The sequence below is a fragment of the Chelonia mydas genome, chromosome 16 (genome assembly GCF_015237465.2).
Source record: "Chelonia mydas isolate rCheMyd1 chromosome 16, rCheMyd1.pri.v2, whole genome shotgun sequence".
NCBI lineage: Eukaryota > Metazoa > Chordata > Testudines > Cheloniidae > Chelonia > Chelonia mydas.
In genome coordinates, this window is record NC_057857.1 from 15,795,114 (window position 1) to 15,814,204 (window position 19,091).

The window sequence follows — 19,091 nt, forward strand, 5'->3', positions numbered from 1 at the left end:
GGAGGTCCTAGAGCATGGCAGCGATGAGAGACGGAATAACTGTCAATGGGAGAGAAAGATTCCAAGCTGTGAAATGTGTCACGTTCTGCACTGTGTCCTGGAATGTTCACAGCATCCTTTGTATCCCGTCCACCTTGCCTGCCCCTCTGCCCCCTGACACACACACTTCTGGCAGGCTGATTTCCTCCTCACATGAATTCTTCAAAGGGGAGAGAAAAAACTCCCAATCAAACCATGACCTTCCTGTTTAAAAGGCCTACTGGAGATGGTGTTTCCACAGAGGTAACAAGTGCCCAGAAGATAGAAATAGAACAACTGCAGCAAACTCAGAGCTACTGGATGCAGAGTTGCTGATCCACACAGGAGCATCTTCATGCTTCTAAACTGAACTCAGAAAAGGTGATATTTTACTGGAAGCCAAAATACACGGTAATTAAAAAAAAAATTATTATTATTATTTTTTTTTAAGACTGAGCTCCCACTCAAACACCCAGTTTAGCTGTGTTTAGTAATAAAGCATATCAAAATAACACTTAGGACTAATAAAGGCTTTGGGAAAATAAACTAATTAAGTATACACTGCAATTAGCATGGCGGAAAACTGAGGCACAATGAAATCACATAACTTGCCTAATCAAACAAACCAGTATCACAGCCAGAATTTCCCGGTTCCCAGTCCTATGTTCAGGATCATTAGATTAGCCAGCAGCATTGCTTGTATTTATGAGGTTCGTTTGGTCAAATGCTGCTCTCCCTTATCTGCCCACATCCCAGGCAGTTCACCTCAGTGGCATGCCCACTCTCCCACATCAGGTTTCAAGGTCACTCTCTTGTCCAGGTCTCATGTGCAGCAGTGACATTACAGTAGGCCAGGCTACACTGATACACATCCATAGACCAGCTCCAGGTTTGCCAATGCCCTTCGGATCATGCAGCAGAAGCGAATAGCTTTGCACAGTGAACGCACAAGGATTTATTTTGGAATACAGTCTGAAAGGGGGAAGCGTGTTCATTCACAGAAATAGATTAGAGAGCCAGAGACCCTAACAGGCCAAATGAAACAGCACCTCTCTCCCCCCCGCGTGCTCATTAGCAGATTCATGGGGAAACATGCCACACAGCCACGCCTCAGTGCAGCTCAGCGCCGGGCAGATGTGACACGGTTAAGCCTTGTAGGCAGGTGTGTGTGAGTGTGGTGTCACTGTATGGCGTGTGTATGTGTCCCGAAAGGTGCTTGGTACAGAAATTCTGCCTCTTAACAGGTGGCCAGGGACGGCCAGGAGCACAGTGTATCGTCTACTCAATGTGGGCACTCAGTAGCAGTCGAGTCGCCCTCCTCTCAGAGCAGGTAATGCTTTTCCTGAGAGCCACCCACTGCATCCCACGGTCTGGGTAGCAAGTCATTCAAAACCCCAGGGCCTCTCCATGACCCCAGACCCCAGCACAGCGTGTAAAGAGGAGGATGGCTGTTATTAAAGCAGAAGTCAATAGGGCAAACAAAAAACGCTAGCCCTCTTGAAGTAGCTCTTTCCACTGCAAACAGAAACTGTCAGGCCTTTTTCTTTTCTCTCTCCTGGGGGAGGCTCCTGACTGATTGGATGGTGGGATATTGTGTTGACAGTAGAAACAGTGGACCCAGAGGGGCAGGTGGTTTTTGTGTCCTCATCTCCATCTTTCTGCTCCTCAATTTATCCCAGTTTTCTCCCATTATTTCTCAGCCCCATTGGTAGAAAACATTCAAACCAGGGGTAAAAACAGCATGCGCATGACGTGGCCCTGGCTCCAGAGAGCTGGACCTTCCTACCTTTTTGGTTTCAGTTTGGTTTTCTTTCCTGGACTGGCAGCCACGGAAGTGCTGAGGTTCTGAGGGGCGTCTCTCAGCCCAAAGCTCTTGGCCACATGGCCCAGGTGGAGAGATTTGATGTGGAAGATGTGCTTCAGGGTCTTGGGGTAGGTGGTGTAGGAGCGAAGGAAAGACTGCAGTGCTGCGAAGGACAGAGAGAGAGAGAGTTATTCTTTCCACCGCATTTTGGATTTTTTTTTTTTAAAACCTATTCCATCCTCCCTGTCTCAGCTGAAAGGACGCTGCCTAGCCATTTGTGACACCCTGGATATCAGCTCTAGGAATGGTTGGAATATTAAAAATATGTGAAGTACTAGTGCAATCCTGTGGGAGGAGGAATGTTGTGAGGAGAGAGGTCAGGAGCAGAAAAGAAACGACATGAAGATACACTAGGTTTGCACAGGTCTGCCTCTTCTAAACACTGCCCCCCTGCCCGACAGGGTGGTGGTCTTCCACCTGCTCAGGAACTGAGCTGGTGCCCTTGTCCGGTAGAAGCTTCGAGAGGGGAAAAAGGGGAGGAAAGAGGAGGAAGAAGACAGGAAGGAAGTGGGATGAAGAGAGGCAGAGAAGGGGTTGTGAGGAGGGTGGGGGGCAGACTCCTCCGGTACCACAATCCCAGCAGCCAATAAATTCTTCGCCAGTCACCAGCTAGTCCCTTAGAAATACCTGAGAGACACATGGATTTTCCATTTCATCACCAGGCTGAGAACAGAGCTCACCTTTTAAAAGGGGGAAAAAAAAAACCCAGCAGCATGTATATTTCCTTTGAGTCTTTACCCCTCTAATGCCTTCCTCAGATCTTACTGCTCTAAGGACAAGTTTCATGAATGGCAACACTGCGAACCACACCTGAGGGGATCCCAGAATGCTAACCGCACCCACGCTTCAGGCTGCAGCTTTCCTCTCTGCTATTGGGACACTCTTTGACTGACGTTCACCCCCAACTTCCAAAATCCCCTGCTCGGCTCACTAAATCTCCCATTCATGCCTCCCACTCAGACCTGCACCTACAGCTCCCTCTCACAGTTCCCGACAGCAGCAAGCTCTAAACTCTAACCTCCCATGCCCTTGCTTGTTGAGCCACTGGACCAGCAAGTTTGCCCACAGCTTAAATCTAATCTCTCAGCAGCAGCAGGAGCGTGGAGTTTATGAACAGTAATAAAAATGTCATTTTAACAGCTCAGCTCCTGGAAGGACCTTGGGAATCCATCAAAGCTCTGTTTACTGAGTAAAGCGAAAGCCTTTTCCCAATCGATGAGAAGAAACTCAGGTGAATCCTTTCGCACCCCTCCCCTGATTTCCTACCGGGAGTCTTTCAGGGACATCTGAACAACTAGGGACCAGTGTTTTCGGAGACGATGCTTAACATTTCAAAGGCGCAGTCTTCTGGAGAGGCCCTCGATAAGACACCAAGAGCAATAAGGACCCAGCTTGAATGCTCTCAAAATCCCAGTACTCCTGTTCTCTCTCTATAAAGCTATGGGGTCAAATTCACTCCTGCTGTAAGGTGTAACTCCCATGAAAAATTCTAAGGCAGCTGCACCCACTTGCATCAGCTCAGAATCTGGCCCACTGGCTATTTCACTTCCATCCAAGCTATGAAGTCCCTTACAGCACTTAAAACGCTTGGATCCCAAGGACCTTGGGGAGTCAATCCTTTTGGAAGCAGCCTGTAATCAAACACTGGACGTTACCACTGACTTGGTGAGAAAATGCAGAAAAGGGAAACAAATGCACTGCTGGCATGGTTTCCAATGGCTTGTCTGCCATGAAGGCAAAAGCCAGCTGCAAATGTTAATTATTCATGATTCTTGGCTCGGAAGGGGAGGAAGAAGGGAGTCTATGGAAGCCTGTCAGTGATGGAAAATTTGCATATGCAGATAGCGGAACCGGAGAAGGGAGGACGGGCAGCCCTGGTTCAAGACAAACAGTGGGTGCATCATGTTTCAACATTTCATGACATTCTGTACGCATTTCCCCACAGCAGCCATCAATAGTCATCAGCATGTAGCTCAGCAACAAGAGCGTGTGTATAGAGTTACACTGTGCCTGTACAGACATGGATATGTTTTGTACAGGACTCAAGCCCATTCAGTTGTTTCCTTTTGTCACAGCGACAAAAGGAGTGTGGTCTGGAGACATGAGCAGGGCACTAGGGCCCAGGACTATTCCCAGCTCTTCTGCTGACTCTGCATGACCACTTGCAAGTCATGGAACGGTTCTCGGCCTCAGAGTTTCCTCAGCTGTAAAATGTGGATAACTGGGGACACTCACTGGAATGTGAAGAAGCCTAGTTCGTTAGGAGCAAGAATTTGATCAGGAAGGAGGGTTTGGCCCTTGTGTTTGTAATCAGCTTGGAGGTACTTGGTTAAAAACCATAAAAGTACTATAGCATCAATTAAGCAATGCATAGCAACACCCACGACAGCGAGGTTTGGCTACTATACTTTGCAAGTCCCTAGCACCTTCCATCCAAGGAGCTCAAAGCACTTTAAAACATGAATGAATTAAGCCTCCCAGGCCTCCAGAGGAGGGAGGCAAGAATTAAAGGAGAAAACGAGGCAGAGAGAGATTCTACGACATACCCAAAGTGAAAGCCAGGACCAGAACCCGAGAATTCTGACTCCCAGTTCCTTGCTCATCATCATCTTGATGCACGCCATTTGAAATGTACAGATTAGATTAGGGTAGGAAGATCTATTACGAAGCACGATTCCTTCACTATACCCTTACTCAAGAAGCTAGCACGACATTCAGAAAATAGCCCTCTTGGCAACAGACCCAGCCATTTGTCTTACATTTAAATACAACAGCCTTGAATCCTGAATTTACATGATATATTGGGCGCATTTTCTCCCTCCCCAGCATGTACCATTACAAGATGGTGCTCTGTGGTCCTTTTCTTTATTTGTACCTTAAAACAGAATGATCTCTTCTGGCAGACATTACCATCCACAAGGAAAGTATTTCGCTTTTATGGTGGGTTTTTTGTTTTGGTAAGGATGATTCAAATTGTTAATAACTCAATACACAGAGTGAATTCATGAAGAACCCTCCTCTCTTAGAAGTCAATGGGAAGTTCTGAAGAACTGAAGCCAATGGGAATTCTACTGAAGTTAGGACAGCAACGTTTAGTCCGTACCTGAGTGGGATGGGAAGAAATTGACCAGGAGGCGAAGTAGATGGAAGGAAGAGGTTAAAAGGAAAACAATCTAGTTATACATTTACCCTAGAGCATAGATGGTTCAGTTCCTTGGGTGCAGGATTGGGGTCCTCGAAAGGGCATCCAATATTAAGTTTGGGTAACACTTAGTAATTTGTCTTGGATACTGTCTTCACAACAGGTACTTTGTTTTTGCATGCACATTCCCCTGTGCCCCAGATCAGCCTTGCAGAACAGGAGGGCTGTAACCGTTCATATTGTTTGGTTTGGTTTCTGCCAGGACGCAGTGCATCAGTACAGGATCTCTGGCCACTCCCCTGGTAATTTTCCCCCAGAGCAGACGCAATCTCTTGCCCCCTGTCCCACTTCCATATTTTCAAATCTAGGTACAGATGGTAAAAACTCACTGCATTGCTCTGTACCATACTGTACATATCCTACCTGGCAAAAACAGAAGATGAAACTGCAGATTTGTACATAAAGATTCAATAATCATTGTAGTTATCAGTGATTGTGCTTCCCCTGCTATTGGTGTGCTTTCCTCCATGCACACATGTACACACACATACATACATCAAATGGAAATATATCCTTGGCTGAGGGCTGCTAGGCATTTCTTCCAAGGCATTCTGTCTCACTGGGTCAAATGCACCCCTCGTGTGAACAATGGATTCAATGCAGTTACAACCAAGATGAGATTAGCCGGTTGCCTCTGACCTTCCCCTTGTAACACATAACCTAGACACTCACGTGACTAGGTCAGAGCCGCCTGGATGCAAATCCTAATGAAAGCCAAGACTGAACCTCATTTGTGCGTAATATGTGAAAATAAGAAATTAATATTTAATATCATTATAAAGCCTTTTGCTTCCATTTCAACCCCTCTTAGAGTCACTGGCCCCGAATGCTTCTGCTAGGCCTTTCCCCCAAAGACTTCCCCATCAGAGGGGAACCCTTTCAGTTTGTATCAGCCATTCGGTAATAAGTTTAAAGAAACCTACTGACCTTTCTTTGCCCACCGGACAGTTCCCTCACTGGAGTGCACATAATTTTCAAATTCGGTCTGCAAGACCGTCGCCCGTTCCCGCACTTCCTGGGGGTTCATGCCACGGGATTTCTAGGAGGGCGGTGGGAGGATTAGAGGAAAGACAGAGTTTGAGTCAGGAATAATGAAGCAGTTTAGAATAGATTTAATAACAGTAAAATCACACAGTAACCACCCCAGGGCCAACGAGGGTAATCCTCTCAATATTACTAGGGAAAAAAATATGTATAGATAAAGATGTTAAAGTCAAAGCAACCAGTGAGCACTGCTTCGTGACGGGAGCAAATCAGGTTTAATTTTGTGTTTTCTAACACCTATCACGTATGTTTTCCCCCCTTTCCTGCTAGCAGCCACTTTGGATTCACCGATTCAGCTTCCAATCTTGGTTACAGCAGAGTCAGTCTGGAATAACTCCATCCAGATCAGTGGAGTTACTCCAGACGGACACCACTGGGCCCAGTTTTCTCTTGCGTTTTAGAATGATGTTATGCTAAGTAAAACAGGGAGTAAATCAATCCATCCATCCATCCATCCATATAACCAGTCCTGCCCTAGGACAATGAATTAAACCCCCCCACATTCGTTCTCTCTCATTCCCTATCAACTTCCTGCTCCTTATTCTCGTCTTCACTGATCTTCCTCTCCCTACACTTCCGAGGACCCTCCATCTAAGCTGCTCTCTCCACTTCTTTCTTCCTCTCTTGGCCTACTGTCTTCCTACACCGTGAACAATCTCTTCCTTCCTGCACCCTAAGCGCCCTCTTCACTTCCTTCCAGAGAGCCCCTTTATGCAATGACGTCTCTGCACTTTCCCATGCATCAACCATTGTCCCATGTATTGCATCAGTGCACGGCAGACAAGGGGATCTAGTCATTTTACTGGATTTTTGCGGAAAAAAAAGGTCTCTATATAATCTCCAAGCTACAAAGCACAGCAGACCAAATTCACTCCTGGTGACACAGGGTGCAAGGCTGACTTAAATGCCGTCATGTCTGCTTACACTTGTGGAGAACTGAATTATTAACAATAACTAATCTGATGAGCTATTTCGCAGTCGAGGGTCCATGCAAGGATATAATATGCCAAAAGTGGAGCCACCTCACGAAAGCGGACATTTGTCGTTGTCATTATCAAGTTTCTACTGACGTGAAACATAAAACTTTTTTTTCTCTCCCTCCCCACTTTTTCTTTTGTTAAGCCTCTCAGGCAGCATAGAGTGTCACCTTCCCGGCGTTTTTTAATATGAATGTGAAATTAGCGAGGTTGCCCTTTCCCCTGGCGGACAGAATCCTCTGTTATTAAAAAGTAAAGCACTTTAATAATGAAAACTTTTTCTCTTTTTCCTGTGTTTTAACTGTTTAAAATTAATGAGAAGGGCATAACAGTTGTCAAAGCGATATTGAAAGCCGGGTAGCCAGGACCGAATAAGCACGAAAATCCCTCCAGAGTGTTAAATAAACAGCGCTTCAGCCCTCTCCGAATCCCTCTGTTGGTTATTGTATACATTCTGTAACAGCACTCAGAATAGATCTGAGCGCTGGGGAGGCAGAAAGGTTTCAGAATTCCAATAAAGGCCTCAAATTAAAGACAGCCTGGTGCGAATTCCAGGAGAAAATTAAAGAGACCTCAAGCTTAAGTGACAGGTGACTTGCTTCTGTGTCACAACTGTCAGGGGATTTAGTGATAATATGGCAATATATTACAAAGGACTTTTCTTATTTCCCCCTTTAGGCTTCAAAATGAGGCATCTCTTCTTGCTGGTGGGGGAGAGGGGGGGAGTAAGACTAAAACGAGGGATAAAAACTAGGTGCATAATTTCCAAAGTGTGAGGTCAGCCCAAGAAAAATAAATCAAAAAAAAAAGCAAAAGGAAGAAAACATAACGTACTTAGAAAACGGCTTCCTCCCTCCTCTCCTTCCTTCTCTTCTATCCCCCTCAACCGCGCCAGAAAGATTTCATTTTAAAGTTGCCCCTTAATGGGCATGAAGAAATCTGGGTTTTGATTCCTGCCTTCCAGGGAGGTTGGTCTTAAAAAAAAATAAAAAAAAAATCTAAATTTAAAACTGACTCAGTCGAGCAGTGCAAAAAAAACAAAACACCCCACCATACACCACTGTCTGAGGCTGTGGACAGATAAAACGAGTGGATTGGCAGCTACAAGAAAGTCTGCATCCTTTACACACCCGAGTAAATCTCATTCCTGAGAGTATCCCTGTTCAAGTCAGAGAGACAATACATCTGAGGCCCTTCTACCATATGCCAAGGCCCAAAAGATAATGTATTGCAGTATTGGTTTGCCTGGCTGTTTCTCCTTCTAGATATATTTACTGCCTCAGTTAGTGGAACTAACCTTTGTAACGAACGGATGCTAAACTCTGCGTGTGTGTACGTGTGTGTGTGTGTGTGTGTGTAAGTGTGTGTGTGAACGTGTGTGTGTACGTGTGCGCACACTATGTTACATACTCCGTCTCATTTACGAAAGCTTCTACTACTCTGCGTTTGTGCAGTGCCTTGCGCAATGGCACCACATTCTTGGTTGGTCCATAGGCACTGCCATAATAAACATAATTAATAAATAATAATATACACAAGGAGCAACTAATTTTATTTGAGCATTTCGTGACATCACAGAAAAGAAAAAGCAAGCAGGCTAAAAAAAAAGATAGATTCTCTATTTCATAAGAGAGAAACGTATGTCTATTAAGACTGGAATTTTTTTTGGAAGGAGGGGAAGGATATTGGAAATCTCCAAGTTCATTAAGGAAGAGGGTTAATAGAAACGAGAACAGGAGGGATGTTCTTATGGTTAAAAAAAGAAGGGCGAGGCCGTAACATGTCCTGCTTCTGTGATACTTGAAAACAAAATGAAGGATGTTGTTTTAATAACTTTTTATTGCCTGGCTGATTCTTACCCTCCTGCACAGTCCCTAGAACCCACCGAGGTATTTTTTTTCTACCCCTCCCCCCATAAAAGTTGAAAGATCAGATTTATTCTCTTTGTAGGTGTGTGAACAGATGTAGCCACATATATATTTTATGTGTCTAAATATAAAATATACATTTTACAGGCACTTCAGCTCACTCCCCAGTTGCTCACAGGAGCCCAAAAATGTGTGTTCCAAAGGGGTATTTATAATGGACTTCAGTCAAGGTGGTGAGAGCCGAAGAGCATTATAATGAGGTCTCTGTGTGCACAAGTCTCACGTATACATGACTCCATGCGTGGAGAGCTGATAAGGTAAAGAGAACTCTGTAACTTGCAAGTAGCAAAGTCATGACTGGGTTAGGTTAGATCCTTCATAACAAGCGGAAATTAAAACTTGCAGTCGCTGTCTGTTCCACACACAGTCTATTCTGTTCCTCGTTCGCTGTACTGGCCCTATGGAGAAGTCCTATAGCATTTAGTAGGGGACGATAACCTTTCCATAGACCTTTTAGAAATCACCCTATAGAATCTGAGAGAGAATTAGATCCCTGATACAGAATGCTACAGGCTGCCATAGAAAGGATTGCATCCTCTATTACATTTTATAGGCTTTTAAAGAGTAATGTCTATAGAATCCTATTTAATGTCCATAGAATTACATTGGTTTCATCCCTATTAAATTTTTCAGGACATTCCCGTAACAAGATATTTCCTCTCTTGGTCACAGTCTTTTAAACCTGTGTCAGGCAGCACCACCAACTTCCCACAGTTAGGGTGAATCCCAGCTCCACTGAATTAAATGGCAAACATCCCATTGTCTTAAAAAGGGCCAGGATTTCAACTTTAGATTGGCAAGCTCCCTGGGGCAGGGATTATCTTTTTGTTATATGTACCTCACCTAGCATAATGGGGTTCTCTAGACACTACCACAAGTAATGCATGGGAATACTAACCAGTTTCCAAATATCAGTTTATTTTGGTGTGGTTAGCGGTTAGCCTTATTCTACAGATGGAGAAAATGAGGCACGAAGAGTTTGTTAAGGCCAATGTTTTCAAAAGTGGCCATTGATTTGAGAGCCCTCAGTCGTTGGGTTCTCAATTCAATGCACCATGGCCCTGATTTTCACAAGCTTCAGAACAGCTGCAATTGAAAGACCAAACCAAAACCTTCCAGAGAAAGATTTTCTCTTCCCAGACAACACAATTACACTGGCCCAAGATGGGTTATATTCTGCCCTGGGCCAGTGCCAGATTTAAAGTGGGATATCTTTAGAGCCAGCAGAGCTAGAAATTGGGAGTTTTATAATCGTTGAAAGGGGATTCCAAGTCTCCAACGGTACACACAAAGCTTACTTCTAGACAGGAGCATGCACAGGAATAAAATATGATCACTTTTGGAGGAGGTGTGCCCCTGCTTGTCCCCCCTTGTGCATGCCCCTGCTTCCAAGGATACTGGACTTCAAAGTGGTGACATTTTTATGCACAGAAAAGGTACGTTAGGTCATTTTTAAAGAATGCAGCAATCCCAAACTCACACTAATGAAGCCTTTATACTAACACACACGCTTATTAAACTATGTATTTGTTAGACTACTTTACAGACCACACTCCTGAACAATAAGGATTTGTTCCAGTCAACATACAACAGAAAATAAAAACAAGTATATACTATATATTGACTTGAGCAAAGGGCCAGAAATACATGGTTTTGAATAGAAATGTCAGATGATCTACAGATCTTCATTGTAGAAGATGTACGGCATAACAGAAGGATGACTATTTTTCAAAGCCATGGGAACACACACACAGTTCCCAACAGAGCCGTCAGTAGGAAACTGGAAGACAGTGGACAAGTTGAAGACTGCTGGGTGGTGTAATGGAACGAGTGAATTGGCAAAATAATGAGCGAGTGGAAAAATAAACCTGGATAACGCTTGACTTTCACTCACATTCTATCTAAGACCTGGGCTCTTAAAACAGCAGTACTCTCCAATTTGCTCTAATGACTGAAAGATCCATTGCAAGTGTCTACATTCTGGGAATGAGCAAGGAAGGGGCTGATCCAAAGCCCTCCAATGTCAGTGGAAAGACTCCCATCTACAGCAATGGGCTTTGGATCAGGCCCTGGGCGAACAAAGGTGAGGATTAAAAAAGCCTGGAGAATGCATCACAAAAAATGTTTATTTACTTGGAGGACTGTTGTGTAGTTTGTAATCACTTAAAATAGGTCAGAATCTGCTAGCTAATGGTCTGCAGTAGGTTTGTAAAAAGAGCAATGCGGTTTCTTTGCCATAAAAGCCCTCACTACGGTATGACCAGCTGTGAAATCTTTGCTGAGCATTGTAGAGGTACATTTTGGGGCAAAACTTTCAAGGGACATAGATTAGGGAAGTGTGGAATAGCGAGGTTCAACTGTCATTTTGCACTGCCCAGATCATGGGTTTGCTAATCCTTTGGCTTGAAGAAACAGAGCCAAGGAAAAGCCTATTTGTCATGCTTGGTTAGGAAACGAAAATTTAAGCAATTCCAAATCGGAACATTTGCTCACCTTGTTTCCCCATTGGCGCCCCTTGAAACGATCGTCTTTCATCAGGCTGGACAGAATATCCTCCATCTTCATCTCGGAGACACTGACGCAGCAGAAAAGAAAAAAAAAATTGTAATGTCTCCTCTTTTCCCAAAGACAACGCACAGCTTTCTATATGGCTGTGTCTACACCGGCAATTGAATGACAGAACTTGTGTCTTTCAGAGGTGTAAACGCTCCCGCCCCCCAAAAGACAAAAGTTTTGCCGTGACAAGTGCCAGTGTGAACAGCGCCGCTTGTTGGGAGTAGAAGTTTTTTGTCGGCAGGGGAGCCAACAAACAGCCGCTACACTGCGTAACTTTTAGGGGCATGGCTGTGGAGACATAGCCTTCAAAAGTGGACTCGATTCCTCACCAAGGGGATCAGACATAACCAGTGATCCCAAAAACGCCACAGAATGGTAAAGCGGGAGAGAAGGGACCAACGCCTAAAATTTCATCCTGAGATGATGCCCGATACGTTTTTATAGTGCTTCTCACTCCCAAAAAGTCTCACTTCAAACACAATTTACAACACTGCCATAACGGACACGGAACCTGGGAGATGTCTGAAGACCTGGAGTGAAATCTTTGTCCTACTGAAGTCAATGAGAGTTTTTTATATTGATTTCAATAGGGCCACGATTTCACCCATAATCTTGCTCCCATTAAACTGAAGGGCAAAATTATCACACACTTTAATGGTGCGGAATCTAACATAACAGTAGCCATGGGTGGGAAGTGAAGAACACTATAGTGCATTGGAAGATTCTTGGCTCTCGCCTACCATAAAGTCTTCAATAATTAGCACTTCCAATTTTAAGGTTTAACTGAAAATTATTAATTTAGCTCTAGAGAAAAGAAGCAGAGTAACTGGGAAATATTAGTGTATTATGGAAAAAGTACCAGATAAAGTTTTCATATGGTTCCTATCCTCAGTAATTTTGAACTGGTCAGTTTTACAGTAATAATTGATAAGACTATGAACCTCTAACACACCTGGACGAACTCAAAGGACTTAATAAACATTAAGGTGACCTGCAAAAGAAAGGAGTTGAGTTTGTGCACTTGTGTGTGCATATATATGAGAGAGAGAAATTCATAGATTCAAGGCCAGAAGGGACCATTCTGACCATCTAGTCTGACCCCTATATAACACAGGCCACAGACCTTCCCCAAAATAATTCCGAAAGAATATCTTTTAGAAAAACATCCCATCTTCATTTTAAAACTGTCAGTTCTGGAGAATCCACCAATACACTTGGTAAATTGTTCTAATGGTTAATTACTCTCACTCGTACTGTCTTATTTCCAGTTTGATATTGTCTAGCTTCAACTTTCAGCCATTGGATTGTGTTACATTTTTTTTTGCTAGATTGAAGAGCCCATAATTAAATATTTGTTCCCCAGGTAGATACTTATAGACTGTAATCAAGTAACCCCTTAACCTGCTCTTTGAGTCTATCGCTATAAGGCATGTTTTCTGATGTCTAATTCTTTAATCATTCTCACAGCTCTTCTCTGAACCCTCTCCAATTTATCAACATCCTTCTTGAATTGTGGACACCAGAATTGGTCGCAGTATTCCAGCAGCAGTCGCATTTATGCACAATATAGAGGTAAAATAGCCTCTCTTCTCCTCCTCAGTTCCCCCATAACCCCCAAATCCTTTTCAGAATCACTGCTTCCCAGGACACAGCCCCCCATCCCATAAGTATGGCTGATATTCTTTGTTCCTAGATGTATAAATTTACATTTAGCCGTATTAAAATGCATATTCTCTGCTGGCACCCGGTTTATTTAGTGATCCATACTGCTCTGTATCAGTGGCCTGTCCTCTTCATTATTTACCACTGCCAATTTTTGTGTCATCTGCAAGCTTTATCAGTGATGATTTTATGCTTTCTTCCAAGTCATTGATAAAAATGTTAAATAGCATAGGGCCAAGAACCAACCCCTACAGGACCCCACTGGAGACATACCTGCTGGATGGATACGTCCGATTTACAAAATGAGACACACCTGCTGGATGGATACTCCCGATTTACAATTACATTTTGAGACACAAGAAAGGTTTTTCCCCTGCTCCCAGAAAAGAAAGTGTTTCTTTTTGCTTATTTTTTATTAGGTCTCATCTTTCCTTGTTTTAGTGGTGGACTCCTCAGAAGACTACAGAACGTGAGACGGAGCATTCTCAGCCTTCATGGGCAGAGCGTGTTTAACTCTAGCATAGGAAAGTTTTCTCCCACATGTTAACAACCTCCTCGCCCAAATATTGTGTTGAAAAACAAATACTTGAAAAGCAGGTATAAGCATTCATAGGTCATATCTTGTGCTAACTGAAGCCAATGGAAGTTTTTCCATTGGCTTCAATAGGACCAATATTTGGCTGTATGAACAGTACTGTATTAAGAATTAAACCAAAATTCCGGGAAAATTTGAGGGCCAAAATTTTTTTTTTGGCATATTATGCAGTTGCTCCTCCACGTTTTTCTACCTTAGCAAACTCTGTGCCCATGTGAAAGAATAGAGGGGCTCTTATTTTTAAATCACAGCATTCTAAATGTAACAAACAGATTTTTTTGGCCAAGTTCTTTTGCTTAATGCTGCTATGTGGAAGACTCCGGATCAACATACAGACCCATTATATCATTCCCCAGCTCAACAAGGCATGGAGTGCATCCAAGTCTCCACTGGGAACACACAAAGCTTACTTCCAGGCAGGCAAGTCAACCTAGATACAATCTACATGGAGCTACTATTAGGTGGGTGCATAACTGGTTGGAAAACCGTTCCCAGAGAGTAATCATCAGTGGTTCACAGTCAAGCTGGAAGAACATATTGAGTTGCGTCTTGCAGGGATTAGTTCTGCGTCCGGTTCTGTTCAATATCTTCATCAGTGATTTAGATAATGGCATAGAGAGTACACTTATAAAGTCTCCAGACGATACCAAGGTGGGAGGGGTTGCAAGTGCTTTGGAGGACAGAATTAAAATTCAAAATGATCTGGACAAACTGGAGAAATGGTCTGAAGTAAACAGGATGAAATTCAATAAGGACAAACGCAAAGTACTCCATTTAGGAAGGAACAATCAGTTGCACACATACAAAACGGGAAATGACTGCCTAGCAAGGAGTATTGCAGAAAGGGATCTGGAGTTCATAGTGGATCACAAGGTAAATATGAGTCAACAGTGTCATAAAAAAACCCAAACATCATTCTGGGATCTATTAGCAGGAGTGTTGTAAGCAAGACACGAGAAATAATTCTTCTGCTCTACTCCACGCTGATTTAGGCCTCAACTGGAGCATTGTGTCCAGTTCTGTGTGCAACATTTCAGGAAAGATGTGGACAAGCGGGAGAAAGTCCAGAGAAGAGCAACAAAAAAGATTAAAGGTCTAGAAAACATGACCTATACGGGAAGATTGAAAAAACTGGGTGTGTTTAGTTCAGAGAAGAGAAGACAGAGAGGGTCATGATAACAGTTTTCAAGTACATAAAAGGTTGTTACAAGAAGGAGGAAGAAAAACTGTTCTCCTTAGCCTCTGAGGATAGGACAAGAATAATGGGCTTAACTTGCAGCAAGGGCAGTTTAGGTTGGACATTAGGAAAAGGTTCCTAACTGTCAGGGTGGTTAAGCACTGGAATAAATTGCCTAGGGAGGTTGTGGAATCTCCATCCTTGGAGATTTTTAAGAGCAGGTTAGACAAACATCTGCTAGGGATGGTCTAGTTAATACTTAGTCCTGCCATGAGTGCAGGGGACTGGACTAAATGACCTCTCGAGGCTCCTTCCAGTCCTACATTTCAATGATTCTGTAAAAGGCAGCCTATACAGCTCTGGAATAGGGACCAAGCAGCCTCACTGTCACACAGCAATGATGCTCGTCATGTGATTAAGGAGCTCCTAAAATCAGTCTATTCTCACCCAGAAGGATGGTGACAGCAACAAAGGGTCTAGAGGCTAGGGGAAAAGAGTGGGATCACCAGGATTTTTTCATCCCCCACCATCCTGCAAAACAAAATACTGTAAAGGACTTTGTTTTACTAGCTTGCAGCATCCATTTCCCAGCCAAGTTATTTCCCTTTCCCACAAGATCTTGCAATCATTACGACTGAATGCAATGTTACTTGGGTTAGGGCTAATCAGACCCAGTCTCCCTGTTGGATAAGCTCACTCACCAAGTCTGACATAGCCTCAGCAGCCATTTTCAATGCCAGCCCTAAGACTTTATTTTCTTTCCTTTCTGGGATCACAGTCAAAAAAGTGAAACTTCAACATCTCTTTCAGGTTACATGTAAAACCAATGCCCTGCCTGTTTGTGATCATTAAAAATCCCATGGAGCCTTTTGAAATAAAGGAGACAATCTGGTGTTATAGCCAAGTGTCGCAAGGGGTGTTTATTTTCATGCTGTCTACTTCAGTTTCTCCTGTCATTTTAACTGGATGTGTTGCTCTCCACTCCCAGTTGTAATACATAAAGTAAAGCACATGCATGAATATTTGAAGGATGGGGCCTGGGTTTCCAAGAGGCTACATTCAGAGGTGGGTAGACAGATCCCTATATACAAAAGACCAAATTCTTCTCTTTGTTATACTGATGTAAAGCCAAAGTAGCTCCACCAAAGTCAACGGAGTTACTATGGATTTATACCTGTTTACAGGACAGCAGAGTTTGGACCACTGTTTAGGAATCTTTCTGGATCAAAGTTATCATAGGAATGTAAGGATTCTGAAAGGTATTATTTTTGTTTTCTTAAATTTGGTGAATTCAGAGATTAATAATAATGCTCTGCACTTCGGTGCCTGCATCTGAGAATCTCAAAGCACTTTACAAATAGGAATTGATCTCGATACTCACAATACCCTGCAAGACAGGGATAACAGTAGTGACCTATTTTGCAGCTATGGAAAAAGAGGCATAGACAGGTTAAATAACTTTTCCCAGGTTTCACAGGGAGTCAGTGGCAGAACCAGGAACAGAACCCAAGAGTAAATACTGACAGCTCCACAATTTATTTGCTAAATCACCCTGCTAAATGCAAGCATGGCACATGGGAAAGCTTCCCCCTACAGTTCTGCTAATGAACCTTGATTGTGACCTGCAGTACCACACCATCCCTGCTGTTTCAGTCATACCCAGTTAAAGAAACTGAGGTGAACACAACTTCTTGAAACATCAAGTTCATGACATGCCAAGGAAGGAGCAGAGACAGTCCAAAGAAGTTATGATTCGGTTCAAAGGGTTGTGAGTTACGGTTCTGCATTGGCCAAGATCCCAACCTATGTGGAATGCAAGCATCATCCCTTATGCAGCTAGGAAATCCTGCACAGAGAAGATTCCTTCACAGAGAATGTAGAGGTAGAGAAAGGAAAGGGGAGGTGGGGGAATGGAAGGAAGGGAAATGGAGCATAAAAAGACAACTGAGGGTTTTTCTGTTTGTTTTTGAAAAGCATAACGGTAAATTAAAACATAAATGGCAACCACTTAAGCAAGAGAAATGCATTTCTCCCCATACCCCCAAAGGTTGCTCTGACAAAGCTGTGAATGAACACGTCAAGCCTTTGACATTGATTTGCCTGAGATATGTCACCCCCGCTCCTCTCTCCTGGCGTGGTGCCAGCTCACAGCCTTATAGATATGCAAACTCAGTTCACAGCGGGGAGCATCATGCAAAGGGGAAATGGGGGGAACGACTCGTGCCTTCACGACGATGCGCTTTCCTTCATAAATTAGTTAGGCAGCCGTTAGGAGATAAAGAAATTATCTGATGGCTGTCGAAGCAGGCGCGGCTAGATTACACTTGAAGGAACTAAAAGAGACATAAGCAAAAAATATATATATCCATATCTTGCCGACTTTCTTCTGCTTCTTGCTTCCCTCCTTTGAAGGAAAATCTTTTAGTTACACACAGGGCTGAGGCAGACCATTTTGGAATCTAACCTTAAAAAAAAGAGGGAAATACATAAGAAATGACAGGGAGGGAGGGGGGAAGAGAGAGAGAATTTCTGGCTAGGGAGGGAAAACGTAACATTAAATTACGCAAAGCAAGAAAACAAAGTTGCAAAGGAAACCATACAGCATTCCTGAACCCACTGGGTATTACTGTTCTCAGCAAAGCCAAAATGGAACGGTTTTGGCAAAGGCTAACCCTGCTCTGAGATTTTAGAAGCCAAATAACGACTTCAGGTACAGGTGAAAATTAATTAAAGGTAATCATTCCTAATTCTGAAAGAGATTTTCATTCAGGAACATGCTGCATCTGCTCTGATTATTTATGACTGTGAACAGTTCTGAACCTAAACCCAATGCCCACTGGGGGAGGAAAAAATCCTCCTGGCCAGATCCTCAGCTGGCATAAATCAGCATAGCTGTTAATTTACACCAAAACTCCAGCGACCTGTCTTGCGCTTTGTCTTCCTAGAAATTAATTAAAAGCATATTTTCAGTTAAGCAAAGAAACAAACCACAAACCCAAACAACTTACGCAGGCTTCATAGAAAGATACAAAGAAGATCCAGGAACAAAAGTTCTCATGGCAGTCCAGCGCCTGCTGGCTTTTGCCCTCTACCCTAATTTAAATGGTCAGGATTATCACCGTAATGCTCAGTTTATGAAGTGTGGCGGCAATTTGTATGGATGGCACTTGCTGCCCTGAGCTTCAAGTTGCCTTTCCAAATCTTTTCGGTAATTCATCAGCACTCCTCTCTAGCCTGTTGCCACCTCACATACACTGGCACGATGATTTGGAAGAGAACAAGATATGCCACTACATACAAGCCAAATCACCAGCCTGTCCCAATTAGCCACACATTTCTCTGATCAGGTAACTGTGGGTGAATTACACTCCACTCTTCTAGAGGCCTGCAATCCTATTGCAAGCAAGTTTTATTACGAGGATTAAATTGAAAAATAAGACAATATACTCAGTGTAATCTGGTTGTACTGATTTCAGAAGGGCTAAAATACATTCACATACACCTCCTCCGGTCAAGCTGTGGAACATAACATCTAAGGACACCCAATGATCAGCATCCAGCTCAACAAGAGGTCTCCTTAGCTGCTATAACTGCTAACAGGCTCAGGAGACACTGCTCCTTAAACGTCTCAAAAATACCCAAAAGGCTGAAACTTTGCTAATTAAAATTAAAGTAAAATAAAAACATGCAGTTTCACCTCTTTCTCTCACACAAACAAAAATACAACTTTCTACCTGGAGTTAAAAACTCACAATAATGTGGGATTTCACCTTTAAAATGTCAGCGCTATTTGTTACACGGAAGAGAAGAAAAAAAACCCCAAAAACCTGTCAGCTTAGCGCTCCATGTCTTGCTGGTGTCTGCTTAATAGATTGTTTCCTGGGATGATGGATGGCTCTTTGTTAGACCACTAAATGGCTCACTGCCTAGAAGAATCTGGTATTTGTTGCCAATGTTAGTTTATTTCAAGAATCCAAAACCAAACTAGAATCTGGGCAGTTCCACCCCATATATACACACACAAAATAAAAGCCAGTTCATTGTGTATCACCGTTTACGGGGCAGCAC

The 19,091-nt window shown here is 43.2% G+C and overlaps 1 protein-coding gene across 4 annotated transcripts in view; it reads right to left on the minus strand.

Annotated features, from left to right (window-relative positions):
* Positions 1-19,091, minus strand: part of DDX31 (DEAD-box helicase 31) — a 69,151-nt gene that overhangs the window by 16,604 nt on the left and 33,456 nt on the right. For 2 of the 4 annotated variants that reach the window (XM_007061036.4, XM_027823520.3), the window contains 3 exons: positions 11,527-11,608; positions 6,012-6,123; positions 1,805-1,985 (listed from right to left, as the gene is read on the minus strand). In XM_007061036.4, coding sequence (XP_007061098.2) covers positions 1,805-1,985; positions 6,012-6,123; positions 11,527-11,608 — 375 coding nt within the window. Of the gene's footprint in view, positions 1-958; positions 1,721-1,804; positions 1,986-6,011; positions 6,124-11,526; positions 11,609-19,091 lie in introns of those variants that run through there. The other 2 variants (XM_043530372.1, XM_037879707.2) reach the window with 2 other exon arrangements.